This window comes from Phasianus colchicus, chromosome 11, assembly GCF_987193195.1.
Source record: "Phasianus colchicus chromosome 11, bPhaCol1.hap1.1, whole genome shotgun sequence".
Taxonomy (NCBI): domain Eukaryota; kingdom Metazoa; phylum Chordata; class Aves; order Galliformes; family Phasianidae; genus Phasianus; species Phasianus colchicus.
The window spans coordinates 20,721,675-20,748,744 of record NC_143446.1 but is presented as its reverse complement, the minus strand read 5'-3'; the positions used below and the strand labels follow the sequence as shown (position 1 = coordinate 20,748,744).

Below are 27,070 nucleotides of genomic sequence, written 5' to 3'. Positions count from 1 at the left end.
GAAGAATGGCAAGTGTTTCTCCAAGAGTTGCACAGTCAAGATGAAATCGTACAGTATGTACCAGTTTGTGAATCATTTCCAGTGAGCTCTCACACCTGTTGTGTGTCTCCTCTTGCTTCCTCAATTCCCGTGCACACACAGTCTGTGCTCAGACTCAGACCTGTCCTGGCCTGTGCTTTGGAGTGACCACAGACAGTACAGTCTTGTGCCTTGGCTTGATCAACAAAGGAGCTTGTGCTGTGACAGCCATCAGTTCAGATTCCCCTTCCCTGATGGCTTAATCCTACTAAGCCTGCTCAGTCCACAAATCCTTTTCCTTTGATGTCAGATGTCAACATTACATTTGGAGCAGGATAGCCAAAGTCTGTAGACTCCAGAAAACCATTTTCCAGATGGACCAAGACCTGTTCACAGGTGAAGGTACACAGGTAGCTAGAGTGCATCTACACAGCTTCTCCCTGTTGTGCCAGCAGCTCTGCTAGTAATAGTGCAACTGGGGCTAAATAAAATGATTTTTGTTGCACTGCCTTCTCATGGCACTGATTCAGTCAATTTTAAGTTGACTGTCCCACAGAGCACCCGGGCTGTTAAGAAATGTGTAATCCGCAGGAGCTACATGAGAACACAGAGCAGTCTCAGAATGCAGACCTGAGTGCTGCTGGATTGGCTGGAGAAAGGCAAGATGGGGAGAGTGGCACAGACACACCGTTGCTCATCACAAGAGCAGAGGAGATCCATAATATTTAGAGATCTGTTTTTAAACAAAAGTGCTGGATTATATGCATCCTATAAATGAAGCCCATTCAAAAATTTCGCAAGTTTGCAGACAATATTGCAAGTTTTGCTACTGTATAAGCTTTTAATAGCACCATTCATAATGATGACCAGACCAATATACTGAGGCATTCTTCCTAAATTATAATGTGTTCTTACACTAACATAATGCAGTCATCATTTGTCTTCTGAGAGAGAAAAACTTAATTCCATGTCTGCTGGTACAAACAATTACAAATTGCAGACAGGCTGAGCGAGTAAGGATAGAGACTGGCTGAAGTATTAATAAGCCCACCAAGCTTCTTCTGTGTCTGCCTTGCTCTTGCTCTCATTTGTGCTGAGTTAGCTTCAGAGCTCAGAGCCATTCTGCACCGTATTCTCTTGCTGCTGCTGGCTCATTGTCTGAAGAATTTTTAATGAGGAAAATGTTGAGTAATTAAAATCCCATCTGCAAATTAAGGAAAACAAAAGTGTGGTGCTATTTTGTACTTACATTCCTCTGTACTTGCGGAAGTACAATTTTAGAAACAGGAATAGTGTAAAAAATTAAATAAAAATTTGGCAGCTTATCAAATATTTTCCATTAATAAGCAGAAGCTGTTTTGCATTAGGGTGCTGCAAAATTACAGCCCCAAACAGTTGCATTCCCAAATCTGGCTTTTGGTTCAAAAGCGTTAAAAAAAAAAAACAGTTTTTCCCACTTTGATTTTTTCAGCTAGCATGAATGGTTTTCCTGAATGCTTTAAGACCGTTTTTCATCAGCAGACATTTCAACTTAAAAAAAGCTGTCAACAGTGTGGACGTAAGAAGACAGTGCAATGTGTCCATCACTTACAGGTGGGATGAGATGAACAGCAGGATCCAAAGAGACAGCTCTGACCAGCAGGTATAAGCAATTTGTCGTCACAGTACCCCTGGACTCAGAGAAATCATTTGTAGGAGAAAGAGCTCGGACCTGTTGTCCGTAAAAAATGACCAGCGTTAAATATGAATGGTTGCAGAAGGGATGTTCATGCAGTTTGTAACTGTACTGTGTTATGTGGCCAGAATATCTACAAAACTCCACAATCAGCTCATTCACACCTCTCCCTCTATCCCTTTTCAGGAGGAAAGTCTAAATCATTTGTCATTTCAAAAATACATCAGGAAATCATGAAAAAGGGACTTCATTATTACTTAAATGATTAGTAGTTATTATCATTATCCATCCCTTTTAGGAAGCATCACATTTTCAGATTTCATGTCACAGAGGTTCTGAAATAAAAAATCATGAATACGTTAAGTGGCAAATTTGAAACTGATTCCAGAATAACAAGTTGGAATTTGAGAGTCTTTTGCAAAGTTTGTTTTTTAATTTGCAGGCATTTATAAACAGAAAAGGCCAAATCAGTCCAGATAAAACATGGATGCTCAATCACAGTTACTCAGATAACTTTTTTTTTATTTTTTCATTTTTTGGGGGAGTTGTGGGAAAGAAGAAAGAAGAACTGAAAAAGATTATCTTTTCAGCTTTGCCAGGTAACTTAGATGAGCAGAGATCAGCAGCCAAAGTGTCCAAATGGTGTCACCAGGACCCAGCAGTGTAAGCATATGATGCCCCTTGGACAACTGAGTTTGTCATCACAGCCTTCCCAGTCTACAGAATTGATGCTCAGGCCATTGCTTGGAGAGGACAAAGAAGAGCCTCTTTGTGGCATTAGCCTTATAGTAGACAAACTTTTGCAAAAGAAGAAATCATATCAGCAACAAGTAATTGAAATAGTAGTGTGCTCTTGCTTAGTAGTGCAGACAGTTCACATGTATTCTTGGTGAATTAAATAGGAAAGTGTGTCTCAGCAGCCATAATGTGAAAGATGTGGGAACAGCAAACGTCCTGAAGAATACTTTGCCTTTGAGTACACTGCATTCTAGTGTACAGTATTTTCTTTGATTTATGGTGTCATGCGCTAAGGAGGCCTACCAAGGCCGTGGAAACACCCAGAAAATATAGCACTTTATAGGCAGCATTATTTACTTCTTCATCCTGACACAAGGTGAAGTTAATTTTGTCAAACCTTGCCATAGCTAGTGAGACAAAGTACCATTCAAGAGGCCCTTGGGGCAGATCAGAACTTTTTTTTTCATGGTCAGGTTCCTGAATTTAGTGGAGTAAGACCTGGCAGAAGCACGAACAACTATGAAGAAACTCAGCATCCACTGCGCCTGGAATGGTTTCTGTAGGAGTTGCAGCACAGATCAGTTTAGTTACTTGTGACTGCTCCTATGGGCTCTGGAGCCTCTCATGCAGAATGTGCCTGACGATGACAGAATAAACAGAGCAGCATGCAAAAGCAGTAGAAGCTGTGTGTTCATCTGGAATTGGAGAAGCAGCTGCAAAACAGGAGTAGCATGCTGTTTGCTTATGACTCATATTAGGGAATAAACTACCTGTGCACTGATATTAAACAAAACACCCAGGCAGTAATTAGATCTGTCACCACTTAGCACAGCTGGCACCCTGTACCGTAATTCTGTGTGAGAAAATGTGTCCTGAGAAGCAGCTGTTCTCACCTCTGTCAAAGGCATCATGCATTCACTAAGTCATACGTTCAATTTCAAACTACGAGTATTGCTCACTTTTATTTGCTTTACTAACATCTTTTATTCTTCAGCTCTTGGAGGGAACAATATGAGAGACTGCATGTTGCAAAGGGATTTCCCTTGGCAGGCAGCTACAGTCACTTCTTTTAAGTAGAAAAATTCCACTAGCATTGAGGTATGGAGGATGGACTAGGGCTAGATAAAGCGTAAGGACAAAGCAAAGAGGTCAAAAGAACAATTGAGAAGTTTACATGAATTAAAGATAAAAGCAGAACTGAAGAGTTTGAGATGGCTTGAAGCAAAGCCCAGTAAATCAGTGCTAATGCGTTTTTTCTGTCTTGCCCACGCCTGTCCTATTTCTGGTTAATAATATCCACTTTTTAGTGAGGGAAAAGGTTACAAGATGATAATCAGAATATTTCAAATGCTGTACTGAGCCTGAGGATAGAGCTGAATGCAGGTATCAGCTGGGATAGGAGATCCAGCAAAGAACTGCTCCTTAAAGCAAAACAATTTTATCTAAATTCATCTTCTGTAACAACTCACCTGTCTTCAGTTTCAGCCAAACATACTGCTATTGAAATGAGCAACTGTGACTCTGCATGGTGAGGCTTTAATTTCTCACTGCTGGTCAGTGGGGCTGGTTGGCTTTAGAGTCTCGTGTTTGTTAGGACCCGGGAGCATGCAAGTCTCCTCGGAGTTCAAAAATAAAGCACTTAGCGTCAATAAAAGTGGAGAAATGAGGGGTGGAGCTGATCCACAGTGGCCCCTTTGTTATTGTAGCTAGGCAGTGTTTCGGAAGTGCTATGTTGCCACCCACGCTGAAAAACTGCAGACACTAATAATAAACAAAAGAAGACAATGGTGAGGAACGGTGCAGCTGCTGGCAAATGCACAGTGCAGCTGCTGGCAGCTTGCGTAAGCTGCTCGCCTCTGCACATGAAGGAAAGGTGGGCAGCCAAACCTGCATGGGAAACACAGGCCACTCTTTGCAGCTTGAAAGTGAAGGCAGAAATGTCGGGAGTTTCTGAAAGGAAATCTAAGTCTTGTCACTGACCCTGGGAGTCTCCTACTGCCCTCCCACTTGCATTAACTCACTTCTGCCCAGTTACTTGTCACTCTAGCATTCGCTTTGAGGCATTGGATTTGCTCGCAGCTAGGACCAAAGAAAATTAAAGAAATAAAGCAGAGCTGCAAAGAAAATTAATAGCATGTCAGAGGAAATGAGGACTAAAGAAATCACATACATTAAATAAGGTGTGCTTGTGTTCCAGATTAGTCTGGTTGGCCAAGCATTTATAGACTCACAGAATCAGAATATCTGAAATTGGAAGAGACCATCAAGGACTATCAAGTCCAAGTACTGTCTCCATACAGGACCACCTAAAAATTAAACCATAGGTCTGAGAGCACTGTCCAACCTGAGCTCTGTCAGGCTTGGTTCCCTGACCACTTCCTGGGGGGCCCCATCCCAGTGCCCAACCACCAGTGCCTGGTGAAGAACGTTTTTCTTATATCCAACCTGAGCCTTCCCAGCAGCTTGCTGTAATACATGCAAATGTCAGGTTTTACTTCTCAAGATGATAGACTTGTCCTGTTGGCTGAATGCTGGAACCTACTCCCGAAACCCTGTAAAAGACAGTGCCTCTGTGGTGAGTGCCTGCATGCTCCCACAGTGATAACAGGGCTAAAATTGCTAATCTGATGCTTCAATATAAAAACAGAGTAAAGTCAGGTAGTAGTAGATGGGTGTTGTTACTGTTACGCTTGTCACTCCTTTCACCAATGCTGCAAAATCAAGTCTTGTGTTGCAGTACTGAGAACAGTACTAACACTGGTAGTAAAAACTGGTACTAAAATGGTTAATAAATTGGGTAGTGCTAATAGATAACTGGATGAAATTCAGAGATTTTAGCATGATTAAATGATAGGAGACATGGCATAGTAAGACACCAAGACATTCACCTGTCTCGTATAAAAGACAAGGAATAGGGATAACTTCAATAAAATCTGTGAGCACTGCACAGTACCAAATTTAGAAGGCTGCCGCCAATCCAGGAGACAAAGGTTTAACCAGATCATGTGTCTGGAATTTGGAGCTATGCATATCGAGATCAGCAACAGAGGACAACTTCTGAAGGCAAAAGGCAGTGACTATCTGGAGAACACAGCTTTAGTCATGCTTTGTGGAGAATTTGAAATCGCTAGCAATTTTAATGCCAAAAAATCTTTTTTTTTTCTTTTCCTGAAAGAAAAGTTATCTGGGAAATCCCTGGCCTGTGATACACCAGATTCTACACTTTTATCACATTACTTTCTCTGGGCTTCTGGAGCTGAATTCAGATTCCCTGCAAACAACTCAAGGATCATGAGACCCGAGTATCTCATGCTGTAATGCCATTATAAATACACTTTTCTTATCCTTTTGGTACTTTTTCTCAGAAAACCAATTGTTACATTGTTACAGTATTTAAATTCCATTTCTAATAAGCACTGAAATGTTAGTGTGATTTTATTCCATCCATTTTGAGGAGTTGTCTAGAGAAGAACAAACCAGTTACGTATGTACCAATTAAGTATGAACCCAGCTAAATTTTTGTTCCAAACTAAGCTGAGACAGTCATTCTCTAGGGAAGCTTGTACAAATTCAGTTACCTTCCCACTGCTACGTTTACATCTGTCTACTTGCCTAAATGGTTGTTGATCTAGGAAGCAAAGAGCAAAGCTTGAGAAAACTTGCTTTCCAAGCCTGGAAGGTCTGCAGGGATCCCCTGTCCTCTGACTGGTTAGTTCTGGGCAACGTGTGGATTTGTTATGTCTGACCAACAGCAGGTAATGGAATACTATTGGTGAGCTGGTCTGTTCTTTCTCTTTATAGTGCCTACACTGAGCCTTATAAGGTATGCCCAGTCTCTGTGATACCTGTGGAGGTCATCACATCAGATGAGGAACAGAAGAGTTCAGAAGATGAGAAGAGCAGCCAAGGTGATCCAAGCCTCATCAACAAGGTAAAAGAGCTGCACTAGCAACAGTTTACCCCTGTGGCATGTAGCTGAGACGAGGAACTGCAGTACTAAGATAGACAGTGGAGGCAACGTCGACAGTAAGAAGGGCCTGTTGTCAATGTTGGGACAAATTTCTCATTCAGCAGAAGGATCTGACTGCAGTTCTGGGAATTTATAAGCTACACAGAATAAAACAGTGACAAACACATTATTGAGACAAGTTACACATTAGCTGGGAGATGGAGCAAATGATTTAACAAGTCTCTGCCATCTCAAAATTCTCTCATCATTGAAAAATATACTCATGATTAGGTTTATTTGACAGATTTCTGATTACTAGGACTGCTCTTGAACAAATTAAGAGGAGATCGAGGAAATGACCACAGGTAAAGGCCATACAAAGATGTTTTAATCTCCAATAAGCTGACTAACAATTCAGTTATTAAATAAATAGCATCAGGTCATTTTAGGCACAAATTTATCTTTGGTTTTCACAAACATTTTATTCAGTTCTTAAAACCTAATATAACCCTATCAACAACCTAATGTCTCTCTTAAGTACAAACACCTGCTGTACAGTCCATTTGGTACTTATGTAATAAACAGGTATGCTTTTCTATAGCCTGACAATTCAATTCACAGAACTGAGGTTGCACAGGAATATGGTAAACCTTTATTTCCTACACTTCTCTCTGCCACTCATTTTGGCCTGCTCTGTCAGTGTCAGCATAGCTATAGAGCTTCCAGATTATAGATGGTGTGTGTCTGATCATGGGCACGTGTAAGAGCCTGCAGAGATGGCACCTCCAAAACCAAGTCGATGTCAGAGTAAGGGTCAGCTCTGTCAAGGACACGTGAAGCGTGTACTGATGTGTACTGATTCTAGGGAGATGCTTTGTCTGAGGGCAGGTTTAAAGAGAAGGGAACAGAATTCTGCCATTACCAGGGCACCAGCTCTTGAGACTAACAGAAACTGCAAGCAGAATGGTAGTGAAGTGCAAATGAGATTGCTGTTGCTTTAATCTCTGAAATAATTTCCTGTTTCCCCTGCATGCTGCATCACTTTTCGATGTACCATGCAGAGTGCTGAGCTGCCACTGGTACCAGTGGAACAAGATATGTTTGAGCAGTTTGCTAACTTGAAACAAATAAAATGATCATTAGCAATCTAATCTCTGAGAATGAGAGTTTCAACCTGCATCTCTCTGAGATATATGAAATTTTTGGGCTGTTTTCACACTGTTTTGGAAAGGGAAAAGCTTTTAAAGATGTGACATTTCCTGTTAAATGAAAAATATTTTCCTTTCTAGTTCTGTTAGCTAGCTGGCAAGCCATTTGCATCTATAGAGCATACACTCATGTGTTACTAAAGCTGATGAGGTTTCTCAGCATCCCTTGTTGTGATGTTAGTTGTGATGTCAGTTCAGAATTGAAAGAAAATAGGAACTTGCGTCCAGATGAGAAGCGCATACAGTCACCAAGCACTTGGAAGGAAATTCAGAGCTGCTGAGGAGATTCTTTGGGGTCATTTTTGTATTTTTTTACTGAAGACACTAGGAAATAATATTTTTCTAATTCTTTCCCTTAATGCATCTCACACCTTTTTATTGTTCTGTTGTGATGTGGTAGCCACACAATTTAGCCATCACAGCAGAAGGCAGCATTTACAGAACAAGCATGTACCTCAGAGTCTGTCTGGAAGCATCCTTGTGGCTCTTAAGGCAAATATAAACCAAATGTCTTCACATGGCTGATAGAGAACATCAACATAAGTCTCATTGTTTAATCAGTGTTGTTTACCAAGATAATGGTGAGCAAGGATCACAGCACACAGAAGATCTGTCTTCCACAAGCTCCTAAGGAATTGTCTTAAAACAGACGTATTTCAAAGCTGGCTAATGAATTATATCACACGTATATTTAGCCTGCCAAAGAAGCAGGCCAGAAAAGTAGACACAACCTGAACTTCTAGTATAATTCTGGCTGTAGGAGGATTAGTCATTCTGCAGTCTATTGGGCTGCAGTTACAGAGTCTTATAAGATTGGAGCAGCAGCAATTTCATCCTTAGCTAAGCCTGTTGCTTAGTATGCCAAGTTGGGAGCCTGTGCTTGTATGCAGGATAAGGAAAAGTGACGTGGCATGGAGGGAACTTTGAGTTTCTTTGTTCTTGTACTCTCACGTGGGCCAAACATACTGCAGGCATCACGTTGGACTGACTAAAGGAGTTTTGGGAACCATGCTGTCAAACCCTGTGTGTCCCAGCTGCCCCCAAGGCCCAGACTCTTAAATGGAGACAACTGATCTGGGGAGTCAGAGGGAACCTAAGTTCAGAACTCTTTTCACCATCTAATAGCCTTGAAACTGCTACTGCAGACTGAAGCCATAAACAGTGGCCAGGTAAGAATCAATTAGATAGGGAAAACAGTTAGTGCAGAAACCTGAAATAAAAGATACAGATATATTTAACTGTTTTCTTTCTCCTGTGTAGTCACAGAATAATAGTGATACAAGAACCTTTCAAGGTCCCAGATAGCTCTGTTTCAGATTCTGTCAGAAAAAAACAAAAAACAAAAAAACCCAAACAACCCAACAACCAAACCAAGGGCTTCTAACTCACTGTAATTGAGAGCGAATGGGATAAATTCCATCTGTCCACTGGTCTTGTCTCAGAAAGTGCTGATGTCCCTACAGAGGACAGACAGAGGATGGTGTTTCCTACTCTGCTGCTCCTGCCTCATTTTGCTGTATTCTCATGCAAATCTTCTGGGTGCCAAGGAAACATTAGCTGCCCTGTCAAACGTGTCTCTCTAGTAATAACGTGCAAAGAAGTTGTCCAGCTCCCTAGTGAAGTACTGTATCTCCTCGAGCAAAATCCTCAGGACAACACAGATAGGCTATGCCACATGAAAGAGCTCAGAAGCACTATTACTCAGGAGAATTGGCAAAGACCAGTTGGTCTGGATGCCAAAAACAGTACCATGGATTTGGAAAATAGCTAATCTTGTTAAAGCAACTGTTTTGGGCTGGTCTACTAGGAGCTGAATTTGAATTCATAAAAAACACATTTGCACACATTAAAAATAACCCTCTGGGGCTTGCTGGCTTGATTTTTTGTTCTGCCCTCCTCAAGGTAATTTAGTTCAAATAAAGACATGAAATAACCTAGATGGTTCAGATTAGCATAACTTTCTTTTGTATCAAGCTGTATTCTACTTTCTGCCTTTCCCTGTCAAAAGTAGTGAATTCCTCTGAAAATGCAAGCAGGATGTTCCATTTTTTCTCACTTTCTTTCTCCTAGCCTCCTTGCTGGAGAATCGAAAGGTTTCCAGTTTGCAGCCCAATTTTTTACTAAGGTTCATTTTTATAATAAAAATAAAATAAAAATATTTTCAAAAATCAGCTTTATACACACTTTTCCAGGAATTGTGTCAACAGCTGTGTTTCTCTGAATCCCTGCTCACCTGAGAATGAGATTCACATGAATGTGGAGAAATTTGGGGTGACTGTTGGAATCCCTGTTCTGTAAACAATTTTAATCGTAGCCAATAGCATATGTTGGGGTATTTTTGACATTATCAACTTTATTTTAAAATGCAAACAAAGAACAAAAAGATTACCTTAGACCTTGAGAAGCTGAGCATTTGTCATCAGAAATTATCTGGTGGATTTGATTCTTCTGTGAAAGACTAACAGTGAAAATCCATTATTTCTGGTCAAATGAGCACTTAATTTCCTTCTTTTCAGTATGAAAATGCAGTAACAACAGAGAACTCCCAGGCAGGGAATGCTCTAAGTTTTCTTAACCTTTATGGTTTCACATAGTTAAATTATGAAAAGTGATGCCATTCACTGATGTTACTAATGGAGACTCACACCTTTTTATCCTCCTGCTATGCTATTCTAAAAGAGTTTCCAGGCCATTCTTCATTCATTTGACTTTTATATATGCTCATTTAATTAAATCTCTTCCAATTTATCAGAAAGTGACACACAGCTGTTCTGTACTAGGCTCTCAAGGTTATATGATGATATTTAAGCTGCCCACAAAAAAAAATAAATGAAGTATTCTTGTTAGAAACAAACTACTTGAATCAAATGAAATATGGGATTTCTCAGTATCTCTCACCTCTGAATCCTCACTCAGTAGACAAATGCTGAAAAACCAGGTTGTAGGGCCACAGATTTTTCCTGTTACTATTGAGCTAGATTCATTCCTGAACTCCATGACTGTTTTTTACTGCTAATCCCTGAGCTTAATTGATTTGACTAGACATAAGTTTAAACTGAGCTCCCTTGGTGGAACTATTTTTTCTTGTTGTTTGGTCTTTTAGCAGCCTCAGAATTTCCATTTATAAAAAGAGGGCAAAAATATAGACAATATAATCTCGATTCTAAGAACCTCAACTTCAGAATTTGAAATGGACTAAAATCAACATTTGCTGGTAGGTTTCACCTACTGCTAATTGTGGCTTGAGTTTCTGAAGATGCCTGGATATGTTGGTACATCAGCTAGCCTACCATTGCTTGCTGGACACTACAGAGGACAGGCAGATTCTTAACAGATCCTTGGCAGAATGAGGGCCTCCCACAGGATTGTGGTTATATTATCACATGCCAAAAAAAACAAAAAAAACAAAAAAACAAACATAATAAAAAATAAACATAAAAGCACATGAGTCACTCATTCAATTCTTAAAGGAATTAGGCAGTGGTGGAGGCATTCCTGGCCTCTGGAGGGGTCACAGGTTTTGCCAGAAGGCAGAAGCTCTGGTCTAAGTGCCACTTAGAGCTTGCTGCTGCCTGACTGTATAGACAGTACTTGCTGTGCTGTTAGGCTTCCCTGTTCCTGGATGGGTATCACCATCTCCTGGCAACCCAGGCCCCAGGTACTGAAAATGATAATGGACTTAACACACTGTCAATGGTTGCTCCCTATACCCTGGCACCAGAGAAGGAGAGGGAGAAGGGGGCCGGGATGTACATTAACAGTCTATTTACATATTATGGATATTTGCTTTACTGCTGGTAATGCTAACCTTACTGCCAAATGTAAAGAGCCAGCAATACTGGTCACATTTGTGCCTCTTCTCATGTTACTGTCTTCAAGCAAGAGTCTTCAGGTGGCTCCTTTCTTCTAGCTACATTTTAAGGCTAAATATTCTCCCTGGTTGTTTCCCTTTGTCACTAAGCTCCTACAACCTCCAGTTGTCACAATACAGAAGAAGTCCAGAGATAATGTTTTCCCCGCACGTACGGCCAAAGACAGGGCCTGGAAAGGAAGTGTGATTTTTATGTGGGATTCTTTGAAGAGTGAAAAAAAAAAAAGCCTGATGCAGAGTACAGATCAAAGTTGCAAACATGGCAGAAAGCTAGATGCTAGTCTTTACGTTCATGGTGGGACCACCCAGCATTTCAAGGTATTCACTGGAATAGTTTTATGAATGTATCTCCCTTTCTACCACCACATTAACCAATCAGGCAAACCAGGGCCCGGGGAAGGACAACCACCTGCAGGACATACCTCCATAGAGAGTTGTGCAGCGTGCTCTTCATGGTGGTGTGAAGGTTTTCTAGGAAAACTCATGAAGCACAGGTTTTGGGTTATGTGAAAATGGGAGAGAGACAGAAAAACAGCTGCAATTTAAGAATGAAATTCTCAAGAGTCTTGCAGAAGAGCCATGTAGATGGTTCTGTAACAACACTAGAACGTGTGGCCTTGGGCTGAACTTCAAGAGCTTTTTCCATCACACTGTTTGACCCAGTCTGTACATCACACGGGTGCTAAAGGAGCGTAGATCAAACAAAGTAACAGGATTAAAAATAGCCCCAAGAGCAAATGGAAAGCATTTAGAGTGAGATCAACAACTTTCACCACAGTGATAAGAGTCTGAGTATTCCTAGACTGGATGCCTTTGGAAGAAGAAAGCACTGACTGGGTAAATGGGATGCTAGGAATGTTGTAGTAGCATCAGCTATTTTAAGAACTCTATTATAGTTAGAAATTACATATAGCAAACCCTACATTAAGCCAATAGGCAAAGGAACAATTAAAAATGCTTTCCTAAATCTGTCTGTAAACACAGCAAGGAATTTGACCTGAGGAACTGAAGGGATTCTCAGAAGAACTATAAGAAAAGAGCATGATTAATCTGTGTATACCTCTAAAAACTATAGTCTATCAGGTACTCAGGAAATAACACAGATCCTAGGGCAAGTAAATAAAGCCATAGATGGAACATAAAAGACATTTCTTTGATGCAGAATTCAGATCTGCCTGCCAGCTAACTTTATGGGAAATTCAAACTCTCTAGTTTCAGCCTAAAACCAGCAATTCTGCCCTGTTGGCAAAATGGGCAAGTCTCTAGATGACATGTAACCAGAGTAAAAGGGCATAAAAGAAAGTGAATTCAGACCAGATGTGGCTGCATTTTATGTCAATGAAAAGACAAAGCAATTCAGCTCATCATTTAGGTCTTTATTATATCGAAATCTAGCCAGATTGGAGGGGTGCATGTCACCATTATTTGGTGATGTACTGGGGGACTCAAAGGATAACTTCATAGAAAAACAGTTTGTAATGCTGTGCTTCTGAGAAGGCAGCACTGGAGGTAGTGATGTTGCACTCTTCTCCGAGACACAAAAACAAAAGGCAGCGTCCAAAAAAAGGAGTTCTGCAAACCAGTATAGAGCATGGAGGATTCCTGCACCACACACAAACAGAGGTAACACTAATTTCAGCCACAAAGATGTCATTACAAGGAGGGGAGCTACTGTCTCATGGCAGCTGCACGCAAAACTGCCTTTGCTGTTCCTCATCCATTTTCACTGGGTAGCCTTCGTTTCCAAGCTTCATTAATCATTCAGTTTTGCAAATCTTTAACCTTCACATACATAACCCAAATATGTGTTGGAAGTGACAGATTCACGTTGCTTTGAGGAAGCACCAAACTGAGACGCCTTTCAAGGGACAGCTCTTGATTTATAGAATTGCACAGAATCCCCAGGAGAGCTGCAATCCAGCACTTCAAGAAAGGAGCCTGGGAGAAAAAAGATGTTATTCACTTATTCACAGACCCAGCCTGAAGAAGTCACTTGTTCTTCTAATGCCTCAGTTTACTGTTGACACCACAGTGACATCACTGTGAACTGCTACTATAGTTCATAATAATTACAAAAGGGGCATTAAGAAGTCACTCAGCTCAGAGGCTGAAGTTCGCACACTGCTGTAAGCCTCTCATAGCGACAGTAGCACTCTTGCGCTGTGTACCGTCCACCTACAGTGCGCTTAACCTAAACATAAGGAGTCTGCAGAACAGCACACACACACACAGAAATGCACAAAGGCATGTAGTTTGTCCATATTAACACGGCAAGCCTGTGACACATGCAGGAAGGTAGCTGCTGATTCAATGTCTTAGCTAGTCACCCTGCTTTTGAAACGCAAAGGGTTATTTTCTCAGTACTCTGGACTTGAGGTTTGCACAGTACTAATGCTTCAGCTCCATGAACATTCTTTGATCTTCCTGTGCTGCTTTTAAGCTATACAATCCTATTCCAGGCATGGAGGCAGATTTGTTCCCAGTCCCATAATTATTAGGCTGGATCAGGACACCTGTCGGGTTCTTATCATGGTCCTACAAGCAGCTAGGCCAGCTAAACTGAAAGCAGGTACTGGATTCAGAGAGGAATGACTGTCAATAGTACCATTTCAGCAAAGTTTGGCTGGTGAAGGCCGATTTCAGATGCCCTGGCATTGCTCAGAGCAAGTCTGGAGTGTATACATGATTCAGTGGGGAGTCCTCATCCCTACAGTCAAAGAATCCCTACCACAAGAAAAACTCATGTGCAGAAAGCCAGGGTCTCCACATGGCTGCATGGTCTCCCTCTGCTAAGCAGAGTCATGCAGAAAGGCCTATAGTGCAGCCTCTGAAATGGGAACTGAGAAGGACCAACACTGCAGAGTTGAGTGCAGGGAGTAAAGGTTACTGAAAAACTGGCAGCTTGGTCATGTTATAACAATCACCTGGATTTGTGTTAGAAACTTCATGGTTGAGGGATGTGCACCGCCTCTATTCCCTATTCCCAGAAGTCTGTCTCCAGGCACTGTTGTCAATCTCAGAGTTCATTTCCTAGTTAAACAAACAGCAATTAATTAACAAAGACAGGGAACGCCTCGAGACACTGTCTCCAACTTGTCTTAGACAGGCCATGTGACACTGGAGTCCCTGTGTTTTGTCTCTTAGCTAAGACGTATAAATCACAAGAGGAATTACAAAGCATGACAATACATATATGCAAAAGCAGAATGGGCCTGGGCCTGGACCACTGGAGAAACATACTTTGCCCCTTTGCAGTGTGAAGCCAGGCTTGTTCACAGAGGATGCTCGTTCACTTGCACTGCTGAAACACTTTCATTTGCTCTGCTATGCCTGGTAGAGGAAATGAAAGAGAAAACTCACTGCGTCTGGTATGTTCCTCTAGCAGTGGGGACAACCACGAGGAGCACTCTGTGATCTTCAAGAGATGCTCATAAACTGGAGCCAGGAGGAAAAGGACAATGAAATCCTTCCAGCAGGAGCAAGAAAGCATTGTTTTTCTAGCGCATTTTGTTAAATGGGAGTGCTGTTCTTGAAAAGCAATTCAAAGAGTCTCTTGGCTCTCATAAGCTGGAGGGAACACAACATTAGGGGACATAAGCTTAGACTCCTGATGCTAAAGAAGAGATGCATCAGATATCTAAGAGAATGAACAGTTCATCATTTCCTTCGCCTCTTGCAGTCTTCTGTTGTTTCCTGGTAAAAGTACACAGAAATAAGTTAAAGATGCAAAAATAAGGTCACAGAATGGTTGAGATTGGCAGGGAACCTTTGGGTCCATCTTACCCAACCCCTGTTCAATCAGGGACACTCAGAACGTGTTGTACAGTCTCATATCCAGGCAGCTTCTGAAGATAGCCAAGGAGGGAGACTCCATTTCCTCTCTGGTCAGCTCATGCCATTGCTATGTCATGTGCACAGTGCAGAACTGTTTCCTGCTGTTTAGGCAGAACTTCTTGTTTTCCAGTTTGTGCTCATTGCCTCTTGTCCTGGCAAAGAGCACTGCTAAAAAGCGTCTGGCTATGGTCATTGTGTTTATTTTCTGTACGTGAAGCCTCATTCATGTCATTCATCAACCCATCATCAACAGAGTTCTAGGACTTTTTCCCTCATATTCACTTTGATAACATACATCTCAATCATCATTGGGGTCCATCACCTCCAGAGTGAAAACCCATGGAGGAGGAAGCCAGGGGTCCTTGGTCTCCTCACAAAAGGAGAAGCATTTCCTTTGCTTACATGTGCAGTCAGACATTATTAGCAGCACACTTTGACTGGCCCTTTGTTCTTCTGGAATGGGTAGAGATGAATTTGCTTGTTTGAGCATCAGGTTTGAATTCCTTGCTTTTGTAATCAATACCTAAGGTTGTTAAAACAAAAAGAATCTTACAAATATAATTTCTCTTCCATCACATATTCCTCTGTTAATTTTTGGATATTGGGTGGTGAAATCATATTGATTATGTTTTGGTTGACCTTGCAAGCGGGTTTTTTATGTTCCAAGTATCCTCATGGCTGTACTTAAGCTTCCAGCATTTCAAGGAATGTTTTGTTTTTTCCTCATGATGCTTTCAGTTCACTGCAGGCAAAATGAACCAGAAACTTTGGGAGGAAAGAGAACAGAATGGGGCATCTAACAGCTCAGACACTACATTATCATGTGTCCAAAGGGACACCTGCATCCAAAGGGATTGCTAATGGGGAAAAGGGACAGAGAGGAGAAAGTCTATATTTATGTTCCACTGGCTTAGACATTTTTACTGCTCAAATCTGCTATTACAGTGTAAATCTTAATTGTTTATCTGAATTATCAAACTTGATTTGGGAAGTCAGCATTTACACTATTTCTAAGGAGTCATGATTAAACTTAGTGTTTCTGACACCTACCAGCCCTCTCAATACAGAATCAGTGGAGAAGGTCTAACCACAAATTTCCCACCTGACTGTTGTGCTAAGGGACTGCATTACATCTCCACAAGTTCCAGTCTCTCCTGGTGGTGGTTTCAGAAACAGGATCTGTAAGCAATGGGTTCCCAGAACTGCTGACCTGACACACGATGTCATTAAGTCTTGCTACTAACCGTGTTTCCCCCTGGGCCCACTGTTGATCACTGAAGGCTACTTTGCTAATTCAAAACTACTGTTTTAGTTTCCTATTTCAACACTGCTAAATAAGTCAAATTTCCTTAGTAGATTCACTGTCGGAGAATACTTCCATGCTTTGTTCATAAGGGTGAGTGATGACGTAGGACTCAAATACCCTAATTAGTGATTTTCACCTTACAGTTACACATTTTTCTTCTTTCTAAAGTTTTTAGATCTGAGATGTTTGCCAGTTAAGGGATGCTACTGAGATTTGAGACAGTATTCTCTGTGGGAATAATAAACTGTTTGTTTTTTGAAGATGTTTATGGCCATTTTATTTAGCACAAAGTAAAGCTGTTTGCCTTCTTTGCTTCCGCAGGTTTTACAGCAGTCAGAACACTTTGGAATATGACCATTTTGATACAGAATCCCCATTTCTATTTAATTGAGAGTACTAAACCCGTCTTACAAGCCTCAACAGCCATGAAGCTATAGCTTAATCGAAGTTAAGCACTTTCCACTTCTCTGACAAATTCTGGACCTGTAAAAATCAACAGATATTTTCTGGATTTTTTTCTAGAAGAAGACAGTTTTTCAAACTTGGCATCTCCCTTACCATTTGTTACATTGTACTATGCTATTAGTGTATGAATAGCAGAATACCTTGTCATGGAGAGGACTTCAGGATGAGTAGTAAAGAATAAAAACGTGGTCCCTATCTTTATCGAAGGAATATGTCAGTTCTGATTGCTCTCTTAGTCTGCTTCCCATCTTGGCATGACACATCTCTTAATGATCTCTGGGTTTTGCTGTTTACAGAAACAAGGCCAGCCTAGAGCTTCCCTCATTGCCCAGGAACTGATGTCTTCAGAAAAAGCGTGAGTTTACTTTCACAGTCTGTCTGTTGCTCTCTTAAAACTGAAGCTATGCAGTCCACCCTTATTTATTCAGCAATTAATAAAACTTTGTGTCTTTTTCCAGGTATGTGGAGATGCTCCAGCTGCTACGTATGGTAAGTAAATCATTTTAATCATTGAAACCTAATTGTCATCTAAGAATCACAGAATCTTAGCTGTAATTTAGGAGACATAAAAGCATTGAAGGGGCTGAGATGAATTTGAGGAAGAATGGCTTACACCTGCACAATGCTTTTTGAAGCACTGTAAAGGAGTATGCCACTAATCTCCTCTTGCTACAGGTTCCTCTTGCTAGCATTTCCCATTCACAGGGAAAAGGGCTGGCCAGCAGCACTTAAGGGACACTGAGACTGGTGTAATGTGCACAGTAGGTCCAGATCAAAGAAGAGGGTGGTGAGGGTACACCCTGTTTCTTCAGAAAGAGTTAGACAGGAGCAGAGCTTAGAGACATGGGAGGTTGGTTTCAGTGGATTCACTCAGATTCCTATTAAGCTGCTTTTTTCTGATAGTGCAATTCCAGTAATATTCAGTGTGGTCCTGCTTGGAATAGGGCAGCTGTACAAGCTGGGGCTCACACTCTAACACAGGTAGTCACAATGAACAAAACTAGAGCTCTAGGCTCAGAAGTTAATGAGGCAACACACACATGTCTATCAAGAATCACTTGAAATGCCTGTATGATATAAACCTGCTAGTGGCTTTGTTGCAGAAAATTTTCTGTCCCTGTAGCAGATCTGCCACTGCCTAGGTAGCAGTGAACACCTTGGATCTAAGTTATGAGGCAGTAGGCAATGACAGCCATCAAAGCGAGCATGCTTACCACTTGGAAAGAAATTGCCTGAGAAGGCAAAAAAATAACCCCAGGTTATCCTTGTGACTCTCAAGGAGAAAAAAGTAATGAGGTCAGCACTGCACTGTTATTTGCTCATTGGACCTCACAGGTAAGCCACAAAAGCTGAAGAGCCTTCTCAGACATTAGCAGCAGAGACTTGAAGGAGAGCAACCTTAAACATGACAAACATCTTGCAGACAACTGCATTTCAGCAAATCAGAAACTGCCCAGCTGGAAACCATACTTTTAGCTGCTAAGCTGGAGTCCACCATTGTTTTCGTAAATTGGTGGTAAATGGCCTGTCCATTTGTCTTACCTATTCCCGTTTTCTCTGACTGCTACGTAGCCAAACACATTATTTGATACTAGTGAAACATGCTTGCATACAGTTTCCATGTTTCTACAGCATTCTGATTTGGAGATAGCAGTTCTTCAACATAACCTACAAAGATGTTTTCAGGCAGCTAAACAAACAAAACGTGCTGTAGAGAATATAGTGAAAGTGCTAAGTTGTAGCCTGAAACAGTGATAAAGTACCTGGTAGAAAGCAGGGCCAGCCCAGGGGAGCTCAGGTGCATGCAATGTACATGAGTGACTGGAAAGGTGGAGCCAGGATCCACCCCCTCCCAAACCTCATTTAAAGGTTGGCTGTGGAGGTAAAGGTATTTTGCCAGAGATTTGTGTGTATCTGGGGCCTTCCAAAGGTAAATGGCTTTTTTTTTTTTCTCCTTTGTTTTTGTGTCTAAAGCTGTTGCATTTGGGCTTGTTCTTGTTTGCTGTAGCTAAGGTCTTTGCTACTGCGCTATTATTGCTGTGCTTTTTGTTACATTATTGCATTATGGGGACTTAATTCAATAGCAGGGGTGCCTTTATTTTCTTGAAGAGCTAGATCAAGTTTAGACTATTGCTTGCAGTGTTGGAAATAGTGGTGAAGGTACCTTCAGCTTCACTGTGCATTTCTTTGAAGGAATTAAAGGCAAGCCTGGTGTTTAGTTACTTGCTCTGTTTGGTATGTCATAGAAAGCATGTGAATTCAAGACTGAACCAGAGTACATGTATAGTATGCTGTACTTTAAAAGAGTGTCTAGGAGAAGCCTCTCCTTTGCAATATGTTCTACCTGACACATCTTGCATATTTTCCTATATAGTGATGTGCTTTATTGCAATTAGCCATGCTGTTAATGGCTGCACACCATTATGGTTCCTATAGTGCTGTGTTACTGTTAGGATGGCTTTCTTGCCTATGCTGTAACTGGTCCAGGAAAGGGATGCTTCTAGGCTTTCCCAGTCCCTTTAGGATTTTGCCTTCTTCTGCTCCCTCTGGGGAATATAGTGAATTTGGCTCTGAAGCATGTGTTTAAGCAAAGTAGCTTAGGCATTTTAATAGCAAACCTATTTTCTGCCTGTAGAAATTACTTGAAAATAATAAGAAACATAATTTTTGCTCTTCTACGCTTGTGTCTTCAACGTGGGGTAGGGGTTCTAGTTTATAGGTACAAGTTCCTGCTGTTCCCCACCCGAGGGTCTGCCCCTTCTTCACTCAGGTGTGTTAGTGGCACCTGAGCTCCATGCATTACCCAGAGCTCCTTGTCTGGTGCTCAACCATTGGTTCAGGCTGTGACCTGGCAATTCATGTGCAGCCTTCAGAGAAATTGTCACTGTTTTATTGATGCTTCATATTAAGTTAGGATACTGGTAACTGTTAAGTTATAACTGGGAAAGTTCTTCTATTTGAGTAGATAATCATTTTTATTTGGAAGCACTTGTTTGGGTTCTGAATAGGTTATAGTCCTCCATATACTGTCCAGATTATTCTACTGAAACCTGTCTTGCTGGAATTTTGTTGCTCTGCTTGTCCATCCCACTGGAATGCAAGGATTTTCTCAGTGTTCTGCATCTGCTCATTATTTCCTTAGTTGTAAAAGTTAGAGGACCAAAAGGGGAGTTAAAATACAAGATGAGCCTGAAATAAACATTTGAATGCAGTAATTTGTGCAATTAAGCTACTCAGGAGTTGAGAAGTGGCAGTTTCCCTGTCTCATTTTCCATCCTCTAAAGTTAGAAAATTCAGTCTCTTTCAAAATGAGCTTTTGAGTATAAAATTTTGGTTAGTGCTTTTTTCTTTCAGTGGGAAAGTATCCTTCCTCTTCCATCACCAAATGCACGTGTTCAGTTAGAGGCTACTAGATGCTTTCCAGTGGACTTGGCAAGAAAAATTCTCATAAGATTTGACTGCCCCTGAGTTGGCTTTCTTAATTGTGAGGATGTATGAATAGCACCTTGGTTAGAGACTGAGGGAGAAGAATGTTTTTACTCTTAACTGCTAGTTCATACACTCCATAGTTCAGAAGAGGATAAAAATCTCTGGGGAATGGGATCAGGGATTTCATTTGTATTTTTTTATCAGGTGCCTTCTTTACTCTGCTGGTGTTCGCATGACATCTAAATGCTGTAGTGGCATTCAGAAATAACCTGCAGGTTTCTCTGTTGCAATCACATTTGATCTAGAAAGCACTGGTGATGGAAACTTTACCTTTCCTGCACCAGTTACTGTTGGATCTTCATATTCACCTGTTCTGAATATGACACTAAGCAACACCTAGAGAAACCCTACTAATTTCACAATGTGTAAGTCCCTCAGACTGCAGGGGTATTTTGCCTGGCTGAAGTTTCCCAGCTGTCATAGTATTAAAGGTTATGATGAACTAATTCCTCCTTTCTGCACATTTGAGTGGCATTAGAAATAATCACGTCAGTAGAAAATGTCACTTTGGTGCACACTCAGTTCTGGCTCAGGTCACACTGGCAGATGTCACAAGTAATCACAAGTGGTCACAGAGTCAACAAACTGCCCTCAAGGTGCAACACCCTGTTGATGGCAAGCTAGGACCGGAATTTTCCTTGTCAGCGTATCTCAGCTCAAACACTTATCTCTGTTTCACCTTGTTCTCATCACCACCTTTTTCAAGAAAACAGATTCAAAGTGCTCACTGTCAAGTCTCAAATACTGTCTTAAATAAACCCTTATGTTGGTAATAAAGACAAGGAACCTAAACTGCGCTGTAGCTGCTTTCAGGAAGGAAAAAGCTTCTCAAGCATGCTGCAGTAGCAGTTTCCCATCTCATTTCCAGGCTTGACTGGAAAAGATATTCAGAATAACAGAACCTTTTTGGCCTTTCAGTGTAGACTTCAGTAAATTGATTTACTGCCGAAATGATGGTATTTTCATACACCCACTCTGTTACTGAACTGAAAAAGTGGAAGTACTGTGTTATCTCACAATGCGATATCAGTTGGTGTGGTAGTAGTGATAATAACCTAAGTAGTTAGCTGTTATTTGCCCCAGTTAAAGGCAGTGTAGTTAACTGAAGCTGAGAGTTAAGAATTAATTCTGGAATGGACAGATGGGACTGGTGGGTCCTGGCAGTCCAAAGAAGTCCCTGATCTCTTGTTACCAAGTTGATTAGCCTTGCCTTTGCCTGTTGTATCTTGCTTTTTTTTTTAGTTGTCCCAATAATGTAGACTGCACTTCCCAACTTTTTCTCAGTGCTTGGTTCTAAACAAAATTCTTGCAGATTGCTTTCTAGTATTTCACCCATCAACTCAGAGGAATCTGGGTTATTTGCTTTCCTTCAGCCAGTTCATTTCCAATGACTTTATTAAAAGTATACAGGTCAAAGTCAGTGTGACCTTGATTTAATCAAACCAAAGTGGACTATTTAATGTAAAATATGGATCCTCAGTGAATCATAGTCTGTGAGCTGCTTATGGCTAAACGTTGCCAGGTTTCACTCCTCCATCCATCATTACTCTATGTACTTTTAAACTTCTTAATTGACAGAAGTCAGACTCATGAGACATATTGTGGTAAGTCCCAGTGCAGCCTAGGAAAGATCATAAGTTTGTCTCTAAATGTTCAGAGAACAAATTTTGAATTTTTGGTAATAAGTTTTATGTTCACTAGATCCTGATGGAGGAATATACTCAACCTGTCTCACCCTATTTCAGGGCTAGATAAGAAGCAGCTTGGCACCTTTCAATGCACTGTGCAACCCTAGAGGTTTCTTTTTATCAAGCCCCAGTTTACTTTCACAGCGCATTTGGCCATACCGTATGTGAGGCCAGGAGATGGTCTCTAAGTGGAAAAATCCAAATGCCTTTTTCTAGAAACTCAACCAGCGGAATTACACTTTCAATAGTTTTTAAAACCAAATGGATTTTTTTCTGGAGAACTGGCTTCTGTAGGCAGAGAGACAAATTTTTAACACACCTTTGAAAAACTTTAGTTTCAATAACTCACTGTTTATGGAGTAGCGTGGTAAAAAAAAAAAAAAAAGCATTTGCAACATGAATCTCTCCAGTCTGCTTGGGCACTGAAGCAGTTCTTCACACCAGATTTTGGACTGAAATGGAGGTCAGCTCTGAAGAACAACTCCTAAAAAAAAAAAAAGCAACAAAATAAGGTCTTTGAGGTCTGTTCCAACCTAAACCATTGTATAATTCCTGATATGAAAAATCAAAACGATTAAAAAATAAAAAAAGCCTGAGCAGGGCTCTAACACTAAGTCTGCTGTGACTTGATGCTTGGGCTTTATATGTGGTTATGAGCTATCTGACCCTTCAGGAGATCACCAAAAGCCCCTTTTGGGTCTCTTTTTTCCTGAGGAAGCACTGTTAGTGTATCCATAACAGAGTATTTCTGTAACTGAAGTTGTTTTTCCTAAGAAAGCCATATTCTGTAAGTCTTGTGGTCTTGTCTATAGACCAGATCAGTCTAGACTGTGTCATATCAGTATGCTCCCTCCTGACGTCATAGCCAGTGGACATATGTATATTCAACTAAGTCCCTACTGAAGTGTTTTTAATGGTGAACTTTAAAAAAGTATTAGCTAAGATTTTTTTCCTTTATAACTATTGGAACACTTGTCCTTGTTGAAACACAGTAGTACAGCAGTTCTCAAGTTACCATGTTAAGAAACAACAACCAAAACCTGCTCCAGATAAACTATCTCTTCCAACTGTAGACACAGAATAAGCATTCATCTTAAAAGACTGACTGACTTATACAAGCTGGATTCTCATTTGTCACAAAAAAGCACACTTATAGAAGTGATGTTAGAGTCTGCATCTTTCTTGGGCTTCATAGACTGTATTCTTAACTTGCATGTCTGAGCATTTGATTAACATCCTATATAGCCTTAGTGGATCTCTGCCATTCCCAAAAAAGCAGCCTGCCAGTGGTATGTTCACTGCACAGAAGTTTAACACATGTTGGAGCTGTTAGACAATCTCTTCAGCACTAATCATAGACCACAGCTGTAGCCAGAAGTTTTTGGATGTTTCAGGAGGGTTTTGGATGAAACCTACAGTGACGGATCTGGTGATTTGGATGTACTGCTGTTAGTGCTGCTCTGATCTGATGGGAGGTAGGGCCTTCTGCATATGGTGTGCAGTTGTACTGACTCTTCTGGCTGAAGATACTGTTTAGATTTCTCCACCTGCTTTATTTGGAGCTGTTTTTTATCCAAAGAGTGTTTTGATGAACAGCTGATATGTGGCTGCAGCTTGTAGAGTCAATCTAATGATCTAAGGCAAAAAATATCTAAGTCATAGTAATCAACACCATCAGGCTAACATCAGTGGAAAAATACTAACATAGCTTCCCTACTTGGCCCCAAGACTGACCCAATTTGAGATACTAACTAGAACAACCCACTTGTGTAGGCTGGCTAGCAACAAGGTAGAACACTGCAGTCCCATAGACTTACATTCACATAAACACAAAAGAAAGTCAGATAAGGTCAGATGGTATTTTTATAAGGCAGGAAGCTTTGCAACCTGGTCTGCAGCTGCTGTGCCAAAACAAGTCACCAGGAGTTTTCAAATGTCATAGTTAATGTGGTCTCTCTATTGAAGTTTTGGTTATTTACTCACTTTTTCATTCGCATCTCCCTCATCTCATGCAAAAACTCCAGATACTTTGTGGCTTATTGGGATTCAGAAGTAATTGGAGAAAGCACTCACAAAATGGGTTCTGAGCCACTCTACATGACTGCTCAGTTCCTGCTCTTATCACAAAGTGGGATGCGCTTAGGTTTCTAATTATTCGCTTATTTTCATAGAAAAACTGAGGTACAGATATTTTACCCATAATGGTCAGACTACCAGAAATGGGAAATTCAACTCTAAACTCAGCTGACACTGGTGAAACACACACCTGTCTGGCTCAGTTTCAACTCCTTGTAGAGAATACAAAGCATAATTAAGCCTGCAGTAGTGCTGCAGGACCATCCTCAGACAAGCACAGGATACTATGCTAATGCTATTCAATTAGCTGCACCTTACAGAAACACTGAAGTATCAGGTGCTGGAATTACTGCCATCTAATTTTATTGAAAGAAAGTTCCTGTTTCGGGTTGCCAGATAGGTCTATGAAGATAAACAATCTGTTTACAATGTCCTCAGTCATGGGAAAGGTGGCCAGGATCCACAACAAATAGTTACGCCTCTGCATAGCACTGGCATTCCTGCCTTGCTGTTTTGCATGTGCACTGCCTTACGCCCTGTTGCCACTGTTTTCATTCAGACCTCCATAAAGCCTGGCAGATCTGAATGCCTAAGAACCTCTTGCCACTATAAAGAGGGGATCTGTCTGGCAGCAGGAGGCAGGGGAAACATCAGTGTCTAGAAGGAACTTGGAAAGAGGCAGGGCATTGCAGCAGCCAAAGTTTCCTGAAGTATATCCAGGTTCCAGTCAGGGCTCCTTCACAAATATGAAGCAGGGAAGGTGGGTTCTACAGGAATCAATATCGAACCTGAAAACTTTTCAGCATCCAGCTTTTCAGAATCCAGAGCTCTGGATGAGGGAGATTTTAAGTAATCTTTTGGATAGAAACAAATGCTGTCTGCTCTTGGAATGATTTTCTGATGCCTGGAGAGCTAATACAAACTATGCCTGCAATTTCAGATGGGTGCCTTATTTTCCTAATTTCCAGGTCTAAACTGGGAAAACATTTTACCATGCACTATTAATCAAGTACTTTATTATGAGCCAGAATAGAATAGAGTAGAATAAAATAGTTCAATTGAAAGCAACCTTCATATGCCACCTAGTTCAACTGCCTGACCACTTCAGGCTAATTGAAAGTTAAAGCTCACTAATGAGTGCATTATATAAATGCCACTTGAATGCTTGCAGGCATGGGGCATCAACCACCTTGCTGAAAAGCCTGTTCCAGGCTTCTGTTCCAGACTTTTTTCTAATATCCAGGCTGAACCTCGTATATCTTTGTGCCATTTCTGCATGGCCTGCTAATCAGTTCCCAGGGAGAAGAGACTGCCACCTCCCTTCTCTGCTTCCTTCCTCAGGAAGTTACAGAGAGCAAAGAGGTTGCCTCTTGGCCTCCTTTTCTCCAGACCAGACATCACACGTGTCCTCAGCCTCTCCCTGTAGGATGTGCTTTCTAGCTCTTTTACCAGCACTGTTGCTCTTGTCTGGATGCTTTCAAGAATCTTAAAATCCTTATTAGATTGTGGAGACAGGAACTGCACACAGTATTTCAGGTGAGGCTGCACCAGTGCTAAATATAGCAAGAGAACTGCCTCTTGACCTTCTGGCTGCACTGTGTTTAATGCATGCCAAAATGCGGTTGGCCCTCTTGGTTTCCTGGGCACACTACTGGTTCATGTGGAGTCTGCTGTCAACCACCTCCCTAGCTCCCTTTCCAAAAGTGGATACATTTCAATATTGAGGAAATTATGCAATTTATTAACCACTTCAGGGTAAAATACATGTTTCAGGTGATGAAAAAAAAGTCTCAGTTAAGTTTTATGTGGAAAATGATTTGTTTCAAAGCTTAAACTTGCAGCTTCTTTGTCTCTTCAGATTTGTATCTGGAGATGAATGATGTAATTTATAGTACAAGATATGTAGAAGTGTTTTTTCTTTCATATTGTGCATCTGTGAAGTGATGGGAGATTCTCATCTTTCATTTAAAAAAAAAACATATTTTATAGTTTCTTAACCAGAAATGAGATCAACTGCACCCAGAAAAGCAGGAAAAAATAGGGAAATAAATAAGGTAAACTCACTGCATACACAAGCGTCTGATGGCTTTATCAGGTGAGATGTTCAGTTCTGGATTGACAGTGTTGGGGAATTTATCTGCAAATGCATATAAACAGTGGATGCAAGAAAATATGTGGTGATCTCCTTGCTCTACTGCAAATGATCTATCACTACTGATAGTGTATCTTAGAATTCCCAGAAAGTGTAGTTCAGGAGTCAGAAAATTGTAATGGTAACTTCATAAGATCTCTTAAGTCTGTCTGCCTAATCTCTGTGTTGTTGCTTGCAGGATTTATATGAAGGTATCTTGAAAGCACTTGAAGAAGAAGATGAACAGGAAGTAGTTGAACTCAAGAAGGGCTTAAGCGAGCTCCCTGAAATGTATGAACTGCACCAAGAGATCTTGGGAGAACTGGAAGAAAGAGTCCTTAAATGGTAAGTAAGTAATGGCATGGTTTGTTCAGCCTGGAGAAGAGAGGGCTGTGGGGTGACCTCATTGTAGCCTTCCGGTTCCTAGGAGGAGCCCAAAAACTGGAGGGGAGTCAACTCTTTTCAAAGGTAGATAATGGCAGGACAAGGGGAAATAGTTTTAAGTTGAAGGAGGGAAGGTGTAGGCTGGATATCAGGGGGAAGTTCTTCACCAAGAAAGTGGTGAGGTGCTGGAACAGGCTGCCGAGAGAGACTATGAATGCTCCATCCCTGGAGGTGTTCA

General features: G+C 41.0%; 1 protein-coding gene and 1 long non-coding RNA gene across 7 annotated transcripts in view; one reads left to right on the top strand and one right to left on the bottom strand.

Annotated features, from left to right (window-relative positions):
• Positions 1 to 27,070, top strand: part of FGD5 (FYVE, RhoGEF and PH domain containing 5) — a 108,561-nt gene that overhangs the window by 45,116 nt on the left and 36,375 nt on the right. For all 4 annotated transcript variants that reach the window (XM_090148517.1, XM_090148516.1, XM_031605046.2 and 1 more), the window contains exons 3-6: positions 6,233 to 6,362; positions 17,361 to 17,419; positions 17,523 to 17,553; positions 26,648 to 26,793. In XM_090148517.1, coding sequence (XP_090004643.1) covers positions 6,233 to 6,362; positions 17,361 to 17,419; positions 17,523 to 17,553; positions 26,648 to 26,793 — 366 coding nt within the window. The remainder of the gene's footprint in view (positions 1 to 6,232; positions 6,363 to 17,360; positions 17,420 to 17,522; positions 17,554 to 26,647; positions 26,794 to 27,070) is intronic.
• The window catches only part of LOC149916479 (uncharacterized), a 54,137-nt gene continuing 46,088 nt past the window's right edge, over positions 19,022 to 27,070 (bottom strand). For all 3 annotated transcript variants that reach the window (XR_016470194.1, XR_016470196.1, XR_016470195.1), the window contains exon 3: positions 19,022 to 22,725. This is a non-coding gene — a long non-coding RNA (uncharacterized LOC149916479). The remainder of the gene's footprint in view (positions 22,726 to 27,070) is intronic.